This window comes from Lissotriton vulgaris, chromosome 8 (assembly GCF_964263255.1).
Source record: "Lissotriton vulgaris chromosome 8, aLisVul1.2, whole genome shotgun sequence".
Classification (NCBI taxonomy): domain Eukaryota; kingdom Metazoa; phylum Chordata; class Amphibia; order Caudata; family Salamandridae; genus Lissotriton; species Lissotriton vulgaris.
This window is the reverse complement of record NC_141696.1, coordinates 669,157,866-669,176,427: the sequence shown is the minus strand read 5'-3', so window position 1 is coordinate 669,176,427 and position 18,562 is coordinate 669,157,866. Positions and strand designations below refer to the sequence as shown.

Sequence of the window (18,562 nt, the reverse complement as noted above, 5' to 3'; positions counted from 1 at the left end):
ATTGTGAAAATGTCAGTATACAAATACGGGCCTATAACCACGTGGGCTGGCCACGGAGCAAACTGAAATCGTATATGATGAGGAGACATTTACACTGTTGAGGAACGTAACGAGCGGGCCATTAGGTACAAGAACTAAGGTGTCTAACAGTTGCGGAATCGGTGGACGTACATTTTGTAATTAAAATAAGACAGGGCCACTTACAATAAAATTTTCTAGATATACATTTGCGGGCAAGGAGTTACGATTCCCATTTATACCGGCGCCATTTTGGGCGAGGCCGGGCAGGTCCAAGATATAGTCAAAATGTCTCCACCAACAATCGGCCAGACCAGAACCCCTTTCGGCCCTTTATGCTACAAGATGGTGTCTTCCATTCAGAAAATATTGTTGGCAGCATTTTGAAAGGAAAGATAAACAGCCGTTCTCCTAGTGAGTCTCACATTGTTACATTTAGGAAGAATGTTGAAGAGTAATATGTGGAAAATCTGAAGCCATTTTTCTACAAACTCTCAATCAGCCTTGGATGGAAAAAAAAATCCTGAAGAATGTACAAACTGAAAACCAATTTTTGTCTGTATAGCATCAACAGCAACGCTTGAGTCAGCTTTGTGTCAAGCCGCCATTTTCATTCAATCAATAGCGTCCCCCTGCACACATTCAGGAACCTGGTCGTGTCTTCAGGTGAAACGGATTGTGGGACAAGATGCAGAAAGGAAAAGGAAAAAAGTTCCGCCGGACCTCGGGAGCCGGCCGCCTATGTCATGTGCGACCTTTGGCCACACCAGGGCAATAGTGAAGCTGCAGCAGGTGCAAAAGAGCTTCAGACAGTCTTACAAGCACTGCTTTTCTAAACATTTTTTTGTATTTTTGCACAGTTTTATATTTTTTTTTTGTTTTTGATGGAGGAGAAACAACAAAAAACAGGCATTGAAAAAAGCTCAACAGTGCAGGGCGCCTTGTGCTGGTTCCGACCTATTCACACATCGGTCCACTACTGACATCACCTCATAAGCCAACGGGACACCCCACACTGACTTTCGGCGCAGCATTGTAGGATGGCCACACCAGTGCGGCAACTTGCTGGACACCACCTCGGTGCCATCCGGATCTCGGAGCGTTCGAGTCACTGTACCGCAAGAGTGACCGGAACTCAGCTGGTCACGCCGTCTTTCGGCGCAGCATTGTAGGATGGCCATACCAGTGCGGCAACTTGCTGGATACCACCTCGGTGCCATCCGGATCTCGGCGCGTTCGAGTCACTGTACCGCAAGAGTGACCGGAACTCAGCTGAACACGCCGTCTTTCGGCGCAGCATTGTAGGATGGCCACACCAGTGCAGCAATTTGCTGGACAACACCTTGGGCAATAGTGAAGCTGCAGCAGGTGCAAATAAGCTTCAGATAGTCTTACAAGCACTGCTCAGAACTCTCAACTATGGCACTCAACATCCAGGACTTGCCATTCGAATCTTGGCGCCTTGTGCTGGTTCCGACCTATTCACACATCGGTCCACTACTGACATCACCTCATAAGCCAACGGGGCACCCCACGCCGACTTTCGGCACAGCATTGTAGGATGGCCACACCAGTGCGGCAACTTGCTGGACACAACCTCGGTGCCATCCGGATCTCGGCGCGTTCGACTCACTGTACCGCAAGAGTGACCGGAACTCAGCTGGACACGCCGTCTTTCGGCGCAGCATTGTAGGATGGCCACACCAGTGCGGCAATTTGCTGGACACCACCTCGGTGCCATCCGGATCTCGGCGCGTTGTGCTGCCTTCGGCCTATTCGCACATCGGTCCGCTACTGACGCCGCCTCACGCGCCAACGGATTTTCTACGCTTTTTGTAGCCCTATGCCGCATAACAGGTCATGTGACTTGTTTATAAAACTTTTCATTGGTTCATTTTACTTTTGGTTTCCTAAAGATGGAAGGCTTGGTCATATGACCTAAAAATAACACTTTTCATTGGTTTAGAACATTTTTTTTTCCCCAAACGATGAAAGCCCCACCTTGTTTCTGGATGATTCAGACTGAAGCTGGCGTCAGCATGAGAGCACCACCATCTCGTGGCTCCGTCGTGGTCATTCCGCGAGCAATCATGGCAGCCGCTCCCCACCGGAAGCCTGCAGGAGTCGAGGGCCCCCAAGACTTTTGTAGAATCTTCACGGCTGAGGGGACGCTTTTCGAGAATGGAGCCCAAGCCCTAGCAGGCAAGCGTCCGAGTTCCAAGGTGTCCCAGGGCCATTTTAGTGGACCAGGCCCAAAACCGAAGAGCCGTCCGCCATTTTAAGAGTCATGTGGCAGCCGCCTATCGTTGCACTGCAAGAGTGGGAGCAACTCAACAACATGGTGAGCGAGACGGTGTAGCCGCAAGAGCGGGCGCAACTCAGCTGGATGGCCGCCACCTGGGGAGGCCTGTTCACGCCGCCTCCCCCACGCCCCCCCCCCCCCCCCGGGCCGCCACACGCCAATTTTCGGAGCAGCATTGTAGGATACCAAAACCAGTGCGGCAGTTTACTGGACATCACCTGGGTGCCATCAACATCTCAGCGCGTTCTGCTGCCTTGGGACTATTCGCACAACAGACCGCTACTGACGAGGCCTCCCTCCGCACCACCCGGGACGCCCCACGCTGTTTTTCTTTGCTGCATTGTAGGATCCCAAAAACCAGTGCGGCACCCAGGCGACATCACCTGGGTGCCGTCCAGAACTCAGCACGTTGTGCTGCCTTGGGACTATTCGCACAAAAGACAGCTTCTGACAATTGTTGCTTTTTTTGGTGAAAAATGTTTAAATGTTTTTACAGTTTTTGTTCCGTTCATTATATTTAAAAGTTAATAAAGTTTTATAATCTTACTTTGTTGGAGTGTTATATATTTTTTTTAAAACGGGTGAATGGGGCCTTGAATCGGGTTACTGTCATGTGTGGGCTTTGCAAGTGTACTGCTACAGGATCGGACATTTCAAACTCAAATGCACGTTCTTTTTCTTACCTTTCCGAAGCATGGAGCGCAATAGCAGGCAGAGAAAGGGTGATGCAAGTGTTGAACACTGCCTAGCCTGGAAGTTGCTGGCATTTCCCCCCCCCCCCCGCCCGCTCCTGAAAGAGGACACACACACACCGCCGCCCGAGTACTTCACAGATCTTTAAAAGACCATGCGCTTGTTTATGAGGCTTAAATGGTTTATCACCCCTTCTAGAACCCCTGCATCGACCCTCTGACGTTTCCTGGAAGAATTACCACGTAACACAATACCAAGCCCTGTCAGCTGAAACCCCCGAGGAATCATGGGGCATATTATCAAGGGGGTTTATCTCCGCTTTTTTGGCTTTAAAAGCCAAGAAAGCGGAGATAAATTATCTCCCTATTACCAAGCTGTCGCTAACACCAGTTAGTGACAGCTAAAAGGAGATAGCGACCATCGTGGGCCCCGCTTTGCATGTCAGTGATAGTGCCCTGAGCAGTTCTTAGCCATGTTATCCAATGGGAGGTGGATAAGAGCATTTGCTCGATAATACATGAATATCGCTGACTTTTCTGCGATATTCATGCATTGCGGCCGTTTTTTATCGCATTTGCGATAAACCTTGCTAATAGCAAGGTTTATCTACGATAAAAATCGCCGATGTGCGGCGATAATTTTTGTCTCTAAACAAGTTAGAGACAAAAATTATCGCTAGTTGTTGGTAATATGCCCCCGGGTTTTTGCTTGCAGAAATCGGGAGGCGGGAGACTAGCACTGAAATCAGTAGTCTCACGCCTGAATCGGGAGGGTTAGCATGTCTGGATTCTCTACAGCTGGGGCCATAAACTACATCCGCAGGGGTAGGTGATAGCCTGGGATCAGCCTGGCATCTAAAATGGCTGCCGTGCACGACAAAATTGTGGCATTGGAAAAAAGGCAAGATGGCGCAGACAATGTTTATCAATAAGGATTAATTTATAACAAAATATTTTATCGCAGTGACAAATTGGCGGTCAACACTTCCTGATTTCCATCGAATCGAACGTTAACAGACGTCACGCAGCAAAAAAAATAAAAAGCTCACGCACAGCCGCTGGAAGAGATGTATCAACATATATGAGCCTCCTCAGCCACCCTCAGAAAACATAAGGGATCAGGATACGTCTCCCGCACCCCCTTATACCTAGTAATTTAATTAAAACGAAGCACAAAATGGCGAATTCCCGTTTCGCTACCAGTTTACGGCCCAGTTCGCGGCCCGTGAAGCGCTTCTACCGTGAAAAATCTTTTTTTTTTATTTTCCCCACGGGACCCTTTAATAACCCCAACAACATTCCTAGGGGGTCAAGAGGGGTATACCTTGCCCCCTTTCATTAAATTCCCCCTTCGTTTTTCACCTCTTCTTCTCTCTCGATCCTACCGAGAGATAAGATGGCGGCCGCTCCGGACTGTTTAGAATGTTGACAGACACCGAAGAGCCAATCAGCTTTCTGCGCTCAAAGTTCCGTTTCGCGAAAAGTAAGCGAACCGGAGCGCAGCCTGGAGCGCTGTTACAGATATATATCTTGTTTTAAACGTTAATTTCTCAAAAACTACTGGAGCACATATATTGAGACCTAGCAAAGGCACATCGGGCTAACAGTCCCTACAATTTTGCCAAGTTTCGTGCAAATCCATTCAGCCGTTCGAGCTAAAAGTGAGTCCAACCGCCCTATGGAAATTAACATGGGAAAAACGCGTTTTGGGACCCCCCTTTTTTCTCGGCCCCCCCTCGACAAAACCCCCCCAAATTTTCAAGGGCTGCTCAGAAACACAATGTGCCATTTTCCTGAAAATTTCAGCTGATTCCGTCCACAAATGCCAAAGTTATTAGACATAGGATTTATTCCCTATGGGATTTTTGAAAATTCTAACTATATATACCTACTGGCGATAGCCAGTAGGTAATATTAATATATATATATATATATATATATATATATATATATATATATATATATATATATATACACATATATATATACATATATATATATATATACACATATATATATACATATATATATATATATATATATATATATATATATATATATATATATATATATATATCTCTCTCAAAGGGGGTGAACCACGACTACGGGTGCAAGGGTGCAATAGGAGGAACCCAGATAGTGCACCCGTGGCAGGAAGTTACAGCATTTTGAAGCGTGTTAAAATACAGTGAAAACCTCCAAAGGAGGAGAATGTGGTACATATGGAAGGCTGGAAGGCTCAAGCAAGGCGACCCATGGAGTATAGGAGATAGCGCCAAAAGGCACAACATTGAATACCGTGCAACGGTAAGATAATGGCGTCAGCGGACGTAGAGAGCCCAGAGGGACATCCATGCCCGCCTGACGCATAGCAGAACTATACAATAGCATACAAGTACCCCACTTGGAGTAAGGCACACCCCCAGAAACACCGGGGAAACACCTCTTAGGGCAACCCACAGTCAGAGGACAGAACACAAACAACCTGTGGAACACTACCACAGTAGGCTTACTGCCAGCCTAAAAACGCATAGTGCAACTGGTGGATGCTGAATAAAAGGACCCCAGAACATGTCAAATGGAGATTTGCAAAATACAGACCTATAGGGGAGGGCGAAAGCCCGCAAGGAGGCGCTGAACAGCCGAATCGGCGTGGGCATCCAACAAAAGGACCCCATCAAAAGGTAGGTCAACAAGGCACTCCCGGATATTCTCTGGGAAGACGCCATCCCGCAACCAAGCATGGCGCCGTAGGGCAACAACCCAGCCATAGCTCGGCCTAAGGAATCCGCAGTATCCAAGGCTGAGCGGATTGTGACTTCCGCCAAAACACGGCCACCGCGGAGAAGATGAAGGCGGTCAATTCGAGCGCCCTCAGAGGAGGCCAATAGAAGAGACTCAGCAGAGTCCTAAAGGGCAGAGGTAGCCCGAGCCAAGACACACACTGTATTTAGTGAGCGAATAGCTGCGCTAGTGGAGGTGAAAATGTTACAACCCCACGACTCCAGCCATCTGGACACCCGGGAGGGAGGAAGCATCAGCTGAGGCAAGGAATGGAAAGCAGTTTGCAGAACAAACCCCTGAACGTCTGGGTGAAAAAATAAGCTAACCTGGCTCATGCGGAGCAAGATGGCGGCGGTGCAAGAAAGAACAAGCCACCGGATCACCGGAATCTGGTCGAGCCAAGGTGCCCAAAAGGGCATCATAAAGCGAAGCTTCGAAGGATAGTAGCGGCTCTACATTCCCCGACCCGTGGTGGAGAAAATCCAGCAGAGGGTCAACAGGCAGGTGGACCGAAGGGGGTTGTATACTCCGAACACGAGTGGCCAAGGAGACAACCCTAATGAACGCTGCACCTGCCTCTGTAGCCCTCTGAGGATGGGACAGCAACTCATCCGTGGGTGAGGGCTGTAAACTAAGTCTCCCACCCCAAGGAGGTTGACCAATAAACTGATGATGCGACCAATGCCCAAAAGAAGGAAGCCCCCATTGACGAATGAGGGTCCTGATGGAGCTCCTGAGGAGGCGGGGATTCCACTGGGGCCACAAATTCCAAGGGGGCAGAGGCAAAAACAGATCCGGTGTTGCCGGACATTGAGGCAATGCGGAACTTCCCTTGGAAGCCTCAGGAGAGGAGTCAATAATCCGGCGCCACGGCGGCTTCGGTTGGCACCGACCCTGTCCCGTCCTGCACCGACTCGGCCCCATCCGGCACCGACTCAGCCTTGTCTGGTGCCGACTCCACATCAACCACAAAAAGCTCTGCTTCCGAATAAGGGGACGGCGCCAGAGCCGGGGAGGCAAGGCTACGGCGCCGAACCGGCGCCGACTCCGCCTCAACCACAGCAGGCTCCGACTCCGAAGTAAGGAAGGGAGTCAGAGCCGGGGAGGCAAGTTTACGTGCCGGACCGGGGCCGACCCTGCCTCAGGACAGGCAGCCGCCTGCCCGGAAGGCCGGCGTGGGCTCAAAGCAAAGCTCTGAGCAACAACAACCACCTGTGATGGCACAGGGAGCCCCACAGGACTATGTGGCGTGCCAGGGATGCTATGGGTTGAGAGAGGGGGACCCAGCCGGGCGGCGCCCTGACGCTATATCTACATCCTCTCTAGAGGGCAGGGGCTCAGTCGGTGCCGGGGGCAAACCCACCGGCGAGTCCGTCGGAGACCCCGCATGTAGCGGAGGCACCATGGACGCCCCAGGGAGAGGAGAGGACCCAAGTGAGGCCTGCAGAGCTGCCGCATAAGCCTCCATTTGGGTCCGAGTTGCCCCCGTGCCAGGATAAGGTGGATATAGGGAGGGTCGACTCCTAGGGGTGCATGTCTGGAGGATTCCGGGAACTAATACCCCCGACGACAAAAGAAAGTGAGGCCGACCACCTCTGCGTCATGCACAGTGAATTACCAGAGAGAGGCGAATGACGCACCTGGAAACCAGAGGGCGACCGACGCCGCAAATGGAACCCACTGCCAGAGGGACCTGCCGCCAATGCGGAGGCCAGGGGCCGAGACGACTCCGACAGGAAAGGCGAGCCGAAAGCAGCTTCATCCTGCGCACCCGCTGGGACTTCGGCTTGAGGTGTTGGCAGGCGTCGCAATCCGTTGAGTTGTGGTGTTCGCCCAGACACCACATACAGATAAGGCGTGGTTCCGTTGTGGACATTTGTCGCAAACAGGAGGTACACGTTTTAAAGCCTGAAGGCATCGCACACTGTTCCAGACGCGAAGCGTCAAAAAGTGGCCTGAAAACAGGCCAGAGGTACAGCTCACTCCGGATCCGCGTTGCACGCGTAAAAGAAGGAAACTGATGTCAGCGCGCAGGGAGGGACTTATATGACCTCGCTGATGTCACGTCCGTGGACGCCATCAGGGCGGGGTCCTGTGGTGCTGTCCACGGCGCTCAGAGGTGCTTCTGCAAAAAAAATTCTGGATCCAGTCTGACCCCTGGGGATATTCTAAGTTAAGGAATCTGTGGCTAGATGCCTCTACCAGATAAGTTACTTACCTTTGGTAATGCTTTTCTGATGGATAAAGGATCTGACTGTGGATACCTCACCTTTTTAATTACCCCTTGCGCAGCATTCCAGGGAAACTTTTCTCCATAGCTCTCCCACGTCGACAAGCACGTCACAATGGAACGGCTCTGCTCGCAACCACAAGCAATGTCATCAAAGCCTCAAGAAGACCTAGTTGGCGTGCCAGTGTCAGTTCCACCCATTTTCTCCATGTATTTCAGGTGAACCGACTACATTTCACAAGTATACACAGTATACGATTTAGAGAAGAAAAGAAACTGGAAATTCCAAAATATAGACATTACCTAGTGACAAGCATCATATTATTTTGAATAATCATAAAGTACATGAATGTCATGCCAAATAATTTTTTGGGGTATAAACAGGCAGGCAACGGGGAGGCCGGTGGTTCAGTGAGGAAACCACAGGCATATACTGTATCCCCCACAAAAAGGGTTACCAAAGGTAAGTAACTTGTTCTGATGAATAAATATGCTTGTGGATTGCTCACCTTTTGAATTGATCCCCAAACAGTCCCGCTCTCGGAGGAGGGTGCCTGCCTACCTATACCAAGGAATCATGCAGCACAGAAGGTGCAAAGTGGACGTCCCTCGTCACCTCCAAGTCTAAGGAGTAATGCTTCGCTAAATTAAGCAGGAAGGCGACAGTTGCCGCCTTGCAGATGTCTACAACAGGGACACCTCTAGCTAAAACAGAAGAAGACGACTTAGCTCTGGTGGAATGAGCTTGAATACCTTCAGGAGGCTCCTTCTTGGCCAAGGCATAGCATATCTTGATGCACAGGGTGATCCACCTGAACAGCGTTCTCTTGTGGTCAGCCTTGCACTTCATCTTGCCAACATATCCAATGAAGAGTTGGTCATCCAACCTAAAGTCTTTAGTCCTGTCCAGGTAGAATCTGACTGCCCTCTTAGGGTACAGGCGGTGAAGTCCCTCCTCCTCCTTTGGAAGGGTGAGGGGGAGGATATAAAGTAGATAAAGTGATAGGCAGCCCTATTTGGAAGGGGGTGACCACCGTAGGTGGGAAAGCACCATCTTATCCACATGAATTAAGATAAAAGAAGGCTTAGAGCTAAGGGCTTGCAGCTCACCCTCCTGGCAGAAATAATCGTAATCAGAAAAACTGTCTAAAATGCTAGAAATTTCAATGGACAACTAGGCAGTGGTTCAAAGGGAGACCCCATCACGAAAAAAATGACTAAATTAAAATCCCACTGAGGCATAATAAATGGAGGAGGAGGAAACTTTTTAGTACGACCCTTAATGAATACTATGGGAGACTTAAACAAAGACGGTTGGTCTGGTAAGGAAAGAAAGGCCGACAAGGCAGACAAGTAACTCTTAACAGTAGCCACTGCACAGCCCTGATGAGCCAGTGAAAGAGAGAAACTCTGAATATCGGACAGATGGATCTGGAAAGGATCAATTGAACTCGCTCCACACCATTTAACAAAATTGGCTCACCTACCAGAATAGACAGTGGAGTGTTTCCTGGCTAATTAAATAACATCCATCACATCCGGTGAGAGAAAAAAAATTCAGATTGCCCAGTTCAATCTCCAGGCATGAAGGTTCAGGCACTGGAGGTGGGGTGTAGAACCTGCCCCTGCGATTGTGAGACAGGGTCTGCCCTGAGAAGGAGGTGGAGCAGAGGGTAAAGGATGTCTGTGTACCAAACCCTTCTTGGCCAATCTGGGGCAATTAATATGACTTGGGCCCGGTCTTGGCGAACCTGTCTCAGAACTCAAGGAATCAAGGGTATGGGAGGAATTGCGTAAAGAAGCTTTGAGCCCCAGTCTAGCTGAAACGCATCCCCCAATGCTCCCCGCATCAGATAATGGAGACTGCAGAACGACGGGCAGTGCGCGTTATCTTGAGTGGCAAACAGGTCAAACTAAAGAAACCCCACATACTGAAAATGTGACGGACCACCTCTGGATGGAGAAGCCACTCGTGATAGGTGGAGAACTGCTGACTGAGGCTGTCCGCACACACATTCAGCCAGATGATTTACAATCACAGAAATCTGATGGTCCGGAGCACAGGACCAGAGTCGCAGAGCCTCTCTGCCGAGACAATACAACCCTATTCCTCCCTATTTGTTTATGTACCACATCGGGGTAGTGTTGTCCATCCGGACCTTAACTGATTGAACGTGAAGGGTGGGAGGAAAGGCCTTGAGAGCCAAATGTATCGCCCTCAATTCTAGAAGATTGATGTGAAGCAATCTCTCCTCTGGAGACCAAAGGCCCTTGACCTCTAGATCCCACAGATGAGCTCCTCACACTAGAGGGGAGGCATCCGTTATAACTGTAGCCACCAGAGAAGAAGGTTGTAACTTTGCTTAGAGCAGCCAGCCGTCCAGATGGAGGAAAACAGGAATCCCCAAGCTTCTGAGATGTGCCGGTACCACTGCCATCACCTTCGTGAAGGCCCGTAGAGTGGATGTAAGACCTAACGGAAGGACCGCAAACTGATACCCCACCATAAAACAGAGATAATTCCGATGCGACTTCAGGATGGAAATGTGAAAATACGCCCTTTAAAATAGACCCGTTAAAAAATATTCATCTGTTACTCCTGAATTAGGGAAAAACCAAAAAAGTAATTTCACAGGACAGGCGAGAGCACAGAAAAAATAGGGCAAAAGCGCAGGCTCACTTTAAACAAAAACAAAGTGGGTTATCCGATACAATTAATATAGTTTCTCTTTTCCCTTTGCAGCAAGAAGAGATTTAACAGAAACAAAGAAGACCACTAGAATCACACTACTAATCATATACCCATCAGATAAGTGTGACCTTCCTTCTATTTCAAATAAGCAAAAAATAACACGGAAAATGAAGAAAATGTGATTCTTTACATCCCTTGCTTTTTCTTTGCTTTCAGAGGCAAGCTGTCAGGAAGCCAAGGGTTAAGAGGCTGAGGTTCCCAGGAAACAATGTTGCCGGCCGACAAGAAGCTACGTAACAAGGGGCTCCAGAAGAGCGCCAAAGGACTCAGGAAGGAGAAGGAATACTGTAGAGGCCCATCCAGCCAAGAGCGAAGCGATGATAAACAGAAAACAGCGGTTGAAGGATTTCAGGTAAGTGCGGCGGAGTGAAACGGTGGGGGGCCTGGCGGGATCTGTGCTGGAACGCAAAGCGCGTTACCAATGTGGATCCCTCCCTTAAGTACGCCTCAGGCGCCGCCCTCATCCGCTAACAGAAAACAGCGGACGGGGCTCGCGCCTACGTTCTTGAGCGCAGGAAAAAGCAGTTTGGCAGTTCGGGCTGGACTGTTCCCATGAGGCACAGGGTCAGACTGATTTGCATATAGCAATGTCTGAACTGGGGTGGCAGAGTGGGATAAAGAACGGTTTTGGATTAAACCCAGATCTTTTGACTGGGTGTGAGTGTTTGATTGATTCAGATGCTCCATCCATCACCACCCCCTTTTGTACCGCTTTTGGCCGCCATAAGTGTGGCAGGGTATGCTCAGATGTGAGTCCCTTGCTCACTTTGCCACTGGATTCAAGCAAGCCGGGCTGAAGACGGCTGGAATGCCAGAAACCGGTCCTCGGAAGCTGGTTTCCGGTCCAGGGAAGACATGGCTTGGCAGTTCGGGCTGGACTGTTCCCATGAAGCACAGGGTCAGACTGATTTGCATATAGCCATGTCTGAACTGGGGTGGCAGAGTGGGCTAAAGAACGGTTTTGGATTAAACCCAGATCTTTTGACTAGGTGTGAGTGTTTGATTGATTCAGATGCTCCATCCATCACCACCCCCTTTTGTACCGCTTTTGGCCGCCATAAGTGTGGCAGGGTATGCTCAGACGTGAGTCCCTTGCTCACTTTGCCACTGGATTCAAGCAAGCTGGGCTGAAGACGGCTGGAATGCCAGAAACCGGTCCTCGGAAGCTTGTTTCCGGTCCAGGGAAGACATGGCTTGGCAGTTCGGGCTGGACTGTTCCCATGAGGCACAGGGTCAGACTGATTTGCATATAGCCATGTCTGAACTGGGGTGGCAGTGTGAGCTAAAGAACGGTTTTGGATTAAACCCAGATCTTTTGACTGGGTGTGAGTGTTTGATTGATTCAGATGCTCCATCCATCACCACCCCCTTTTGTACCATCTAAGAGACATTTCTGCCCGAGTCTTGCCCATCCAAACCACATCCTGAGAAAAAAAGCTTGCGGAGGACGGTGCAGTGTCCTGGGGTGTTTCACACAACAGCCTCTAAAAAGAGCTGGGAATCCACTCTTTGCATTGGTTTCCTGATCAGCTCCCCATCACATGACCATCTAAAGAGAGTTGATGTGTGACACACCATGGCACTGTGTGAGTTGGTAGCTCTGCAGCATATATAAATGATGGCCCTACAGGAATGACACGGATAGTAACACTGCAAAAAAGAATTTTCAAACTGCTAATTTCACTTAATGAACAAGTTAACTGTGCATAAGCAAAATGGATATACATTCCTTATGTAAATGCTCATGGAAAGCACAGCATAGATTCTTAAATTTACCTACACTGTTACAAACGTAGCTTTAATCTTAAACTATCTACGCAAACAAAAACTGCCAACAAACATTTTTTTACCAATTTCAGTGTATGTGACTGTTTCGTCAGGGCCAGCCTTGGATAGGACTTCCCCCCTAAAAAGTTAAGAATAGTAAGGTAAGTTGTACTACAGGGAAGCAACCCTTGAGAACAAAAGTACTGCATAAAACAATACCATAAACTGAATTTATTCTACATGCAGCCCTATAGTAATTAGCAAAAATACCAGATTATTTAGGTAAGCAAAATTAAAAAAAAACTTCAGGATACTGATCCCACTTTAATTTCAACCTGCCCTCCTCAGAGGTCATTACACTCACTGTGTATGTGTGTACTTTTAACAAAGATGCAGTCACCGGTGTATCTACTTAGAACAATGATAATCTAATTTTACCTTGCTGGGATTTTAACCTATAAGTTTGCATAGTTCTTACAATGAAACCAGTTTAATTACTCAGCTAAAAGCAGGCAAAGCCTCCAGGAAAAATACCTGGGAATAATATGTGTTAATCGGCACAAAAGCCCAATTCCTACATGTTACTGCCCAAAAGAACAAGGAACTTACCTTCGGTAACCCTTTTTCTGGTGGATACAGTATCTGCATGTAGATTCCTCACCTTTTGAATTACCCCTTGCACCAGCATTTCAGGAAACTTTTCTTAGCTCTCCCATGTTGACGAGGTCGTCACAATGGCACGACTCCTTATGACTTCAACGGAGCCATAAGAAATCCTTATCGGTGTGCTGACATCAGTTCCACCCTTTTTTCCGTGCCTTCGAGGCGAACGTGTGGACCAACAACAAAATTGGAGTATACAATATATTTCCTTCAGCTCCTCTCGCTGACTTGGCGCTCCTTGCAGCTGTGCGTTACCTCGCGGTTGAGCTGCACCGCTAATTATCATGCACAGCTTCTTTTTCCAAAGAAAACAGGTCGCACTCTGGTAGCGATTAATCAATACTTGAGCTTATTTATTTCATAAAACTCCAAACGTGCAAAACACACCAACGCGTTTCGATCTCCCCTAAGATCTTGTTCACGGTCCAAGTGAACAAGATCTCAGGGGAGATCGAAACCCGTTGGTGTGTTTTGCACGTTTGGAGTTTTATGAAATAAATAAGCTCAAGTATTGAATAATTCTACCGGAGTGCGACCTGTTTTCTTTGGAAAAAGAAGCTTTGCACAGTATACAATATATACACAAATACACACAGTATAGAGTTAAAGAGGAAAAGCTAAAGAAACAAAGGATTTCCTAACAAGCAAAAGACATAGGAAAACAACCATGTCAGACAATGACAACTTTTTCAGTATACAAAGGTGGACAATGGGGAGGAGGGGGGTCAGTGAGGAATCCTCAGGCAGATACTGCATCCACCAGAACAAGGTGTTACAAAAGGTAACCAACTTGTTCTTCTGATGGCTACATCTGCCTGTGGATTACTCACCTTTTGAATTGAATCCCACAGCAGTCCCGCTCCTGGAGGAGGGTATCCACCTACTTATACCAAAAAGTCCTGCAACACGGAACAAGCAAAATGGCCATCCCTCCTCATCTCAGAATCCAAGCGATAATGCTTTGTAAAAGTGTGGAGGGAGACCCATGTTGCTGCCTTACAAATGTTCACTAGAGGAACATCTCTAGCCAAAGCAGATGTGGAAGAGTTAGCTCTAGTAGAATGAGCTCTGATAACTTCAGGTGGCTCCTTCTTGGCCAGGGCCTAGCATATCTTGATACACAAGATGATCCACCTGGATAGCGTTCTCTTGTGGAAGGCTTTGCCCTTCATCTTCCCCACAAAGCAAACAAAGAGCTGGTCGTCCAACCTTGAGTCTTTGGTTCTGTCCAGATAGAAAGTGACAGCACTTCGAGGGTCCAGGCGGTGAAGTCTTTCCTCCTCCTTGGAAGGGTCAGGATAGAAGGTAGGCAACGTAATAGACTGTACCAGGTGGAAAGAAGAAACCACCTTAGGCAGGAAAGCAGCCCTGGTCAGTGAGGAATCCACAGGCAGATATTGTATCCACCAGAAAAAGCATTACCGAAGGTAAGTAACTCGTTCTTCTGATGGACACATCTGCCTGTGGATTCCTCACCTTTTGAACTGAATCCCCAAGCAGTCCCTCTCCCGGCGAAGGGTGTCCACTTAATCATACCAAAAATTCCTGCAGCACAGAATGTGCAAAATGGCCGTCCCTCCTCACCTCTGAATCCAAGCAATAATGCTTTGTGAAAGTATGGAGGGAGGCCCATGTTGCAGCCTTACAGAAATCTACCACAGGGACACCTTTAGCCAAAGCCGAAGATGGAAGTCTTTGCCCTAATAAAATGAGCTCTAATAGCTTGAAGAGGCTCTTCTCTTGGCCAAGGCATAGCATATCTTGATGCACAAGATGATGGTCTGGAAAGCATTCTCTTATGGACAGCTTTGCCCTTCATTTGTCACACGTAACTAACAAAGAGCTTATTGTCCAACCTCAAATTCATGGTTCTGTCCAAGTAGAAGCTGACCACCGTTCGAGGATCCAGGTGGTGAGGTCCCTCCTCCTCCTTGGAAGGGTGAGGGGGAGGATAGAAATTGGGTAAGGTGAGAGACTGTCCTAGAAGAAAAGCATTGACCACCTTATGCAGGAAAGCAGCCCCTGTCCTGAGAGCCATCTTTTTAGCATGGATGGTTGTAAAAGGAGGCTTAAAACTAAGAGCCTGAAGCTCACTTACCCTCCTGGCAGAGGTAATAGCAATTAGAAAAGCAGCTTTGAATGTGAGAAGCCTAAGGGGCAACTATGAAGAGGCTCAAAAGGAGAACCCATCAGGAAAGTCTGAACCAAATTCAAGTCCCAATGAGGCATAATGAAGGGAGTGGGAAGAAATTAATTAGTGACGCCCTTAATGAACCTCATAACTATGGAAGACTTAAACAACGAAGGCTGGTCAGGCAAACAAAGGAAGACAGATAAAGCAGACAAGTAACCCTTAACAGTAGCCACAGCAAAACCTTGCTGGGCCAAGAAAGGAGAAAAGCTAAGAACATCAGACAATTGAAGACCTCTTACTGTCTCTTAGCGATAACCTACAAGGTTCAGTTTCATTTAAAAGGTGGCAACCCTTATTTTCTGACATTGTGTAAAAGAAAAGAGAAAAAACAGAAACCAACTCAACTGCCTCAAAGATTAAAGGATAAAAAATGTTTGGGGTTTTCCCCCCGGATGCTCCCACACCCAATGTGCTTTGAATAAATCTTAGCATTTTTACCAGTGACCCCCCCCCCCCCCTCCCACCCTGGGGAACCCTCCCTGATACCTCAAGGTATAATGACACCTCCTATGAGCTCTCTCACTCCCTGGTGGGGCAACTGATCTCAACTATACTGATGTCTGTGCCCTTATATGATCAATGAATGATTTTACATCTTCTGGTGCTCTGAAAATGGGCATTTTATTGTTCCTCATGACCTTTAGCGTGGAAGGGAAACGGATATTAGCTGTGGCGCCTAAAGCTCTTAGGTCCTGAATGTATTTCCCTAATTCCCACTGCCTATCTAATGTTTCACGAGAAACATCTGATCTGATGCGGAACGACCAGTCTTCCTTCTTATATGTTCTGGCTTTTAAAGCTGCAGCGAGGATGGTTTCTTTTAGCGGGTATGTTTTAAAATTTACAAAAATCCTCCTGGCGGGTTTCCTTCCGGGACGTGCCACAAAAAGATCACGATGAACTCTCTGGAAGTCTTGTTCTATACTGTCGGAGTCTAATTGGGGATTACACTCTTTTAGAAGGGTGCTTACAAAAGCCTTGATATCTCTTCCTTCCTTCCCTTCAGGAACATTCAAAATTCTAATATTGTTCCTTCTTGCATTATTTTCTAATGACTCCAGCTTGTCTCTGAGCTGCCTTTCATTTTTCTTGAGCTTCGAAATGTCTTCTTGGTTAGTGTCCACTTTAATCGAGATCTCCTTTTGTGCTATTTCCATTGTTCCCACTCTGTCTATTAAGGCATTCATTTTCTCCTCCATAGTTTCACAGTACCCTTGTATTTTCTGTTGATTGGACTGAGATTTCGTGAATTCTGAACCCGTTTTATAAATGCCATGGTTTCATTATGAATTTGATAGTAGCGAACCGTAACTAGTGAGTACGGCAAGTACGATTGATTTCGTCATGTCAGACCGACAGATTCACCATGTATTTGGGGATTCTGTTCCGAACCATGGGTTCCATTTTGTGTATGGCAGCCATTTTGTGGTTGCCCTCACATAGGCCGATGTCTGCGGCCGAACGAGTCCTTAGTACACGTACACGTTAGCTCGAGTTCGTGCTGACTTGTGGATGAACCGAGTGAACTGACCTCCTTGCCTGAAGCTGACCTTGCTAAGCCAGTTCCTTACCCGATAGCTGATCAAGATTGAGGATCAGAGCACAGGACATTGTAAAGTTTGGTATGCACACACACACACCCCTTATCCTGCTTCTTATCTGTTTCTGTTTCTTCCTTCATGACCTCTTTTATGATATGGGTTGTGGTCCTTTTATTATGGGTTTGTCCGGCTTGTGTAAGAAGGAATGTTGGGCTTTCTTGTATAATTAATGGTGGGCCGGACAACTGAAAAGTGGGTTTGTCGTCATGCAATACCTTTTGTAATACTACCTATCATTGGATACATTGTAAATAGTGGGTGTTTGTCCGGAATGTGATTTTTGGCATTAAAGAGGATGACTCGCCGTACAAATTTGAGCAGTCTCCTACGAATATGTGTTGTACTTCGTGGACTTCTGTTCCTGGTTGCAGCCAATAAATTCGATCTTTGACGCCACCGAGAAGTATCCCGTGTCTCTGTATTCTAAGACAGATGAACCCGAAGACTTTGGGCGTGCCCCTGGCGCCGCTGGGTTCTAAAACCCGGTTCTTCAGTTGGCGCCCAATGTGGGGCGACTTCAGCGGTACCGGTCCAAGCCTGAAGATCGTGAGGAGCTCCGTGAGGAAATTCCGAAAGAGGGTCCCCACTCCATCGACCCGGGTATGTCGAACGTGGACTGAAGGTTTTTGCTGCGAGGCTTCCCGCTTTCCTGACGGCTACAAAGGATGGCTGCCCCGACTGTCGCCCTGTCTTGGACCCCCCTTTGTGATGATTTGTGCGGCTAGACGATAGACGGGTCTTCTGGTGGCGTGACTAATACCTTAGTTAAGTATAAGTGGGTTGCTCCCAGTCCTTTGTTTTGGGTTCCTTTGGGTCTTTGATTTGGTTCTTGCAAGTACCAAAGCCGAGGGACTCTTACATTTACGAGACTATCGTCTTTGGTAATCCCTTGAAGTTTGAAGCTAGATTAGTGAGCGAAGATGCCTGGTCTTAGCAAAATTAGGAAGATATTTTGTTGTGGTTGTAACAGGGATTCCCGATTGGAGGACTCGTGTCCGATACCTCCGGTTGGAACTCCGACGTATGAGCTCTATTCTAAACATGGCATGGGCCCCATTACGTTTAACGAAGTATGGGTCCGCTATACCAGGAAAGATGATGTCTTAAAATGGCTGCATCATGGTAGTTTTGAATTAGATATTCTAGATAATTTGGAAGTTAAGCTATTTAAGAAGAAAGCCCGGCCGGCGATGTTTGACTCTTTCCGCCTTTGGCGTAAGGAAGCCAAACAACGAGAAATTAAACAAGCGAAAAGAGATAAGAGAGAAAAGGGTATATCGATAATGCAAGCTGCTAGGCAGTTTAAAGAAAATGAAGAAGATCAAGCGATTGAGGAGTTGCATAGGCAACATAATATGGCCATCGATAAATGTTATCCAGCTTTGCCACCTCTTCTACAAGGTGCAACGAAGGACCCTGAAAAGGATCCTTTGATGTCACATTTGTTGAGATTACCACCCCCTTATATGCAGAGTGCTACGTTACCTCCGCAACCTCCAGCTGTTCAGCCTCTTGTTGTTGCTCAGCCGCCAGCTCCTCCTCAGCTGGTTTCTCCTCCT

General features: G+C 47.7%; 1 protein-coding gene across 1 annotated transcript in view; it reads right to left on the bottom strand.

Moving 5' to 3' along the window:
* The window catches only part of NIT2 (nitrilase family member 2), a 502,164-nt gene that overhangs the window by 52,557 nt on the left and 431,045 nt on the right, over positions 1-18,562 (bottom strand). Inside the window, exon 9 of the mRNA XM_086934539.1 lies at positions 12,629-12,684. Within this exon, the coding sequence (XP_086790665.1) occupies positions 12,629-12,684 (56 nt within the window). The remainder of the gene's footprint in view (positions 1-12,628; positions 12,685-18,562) is intronic.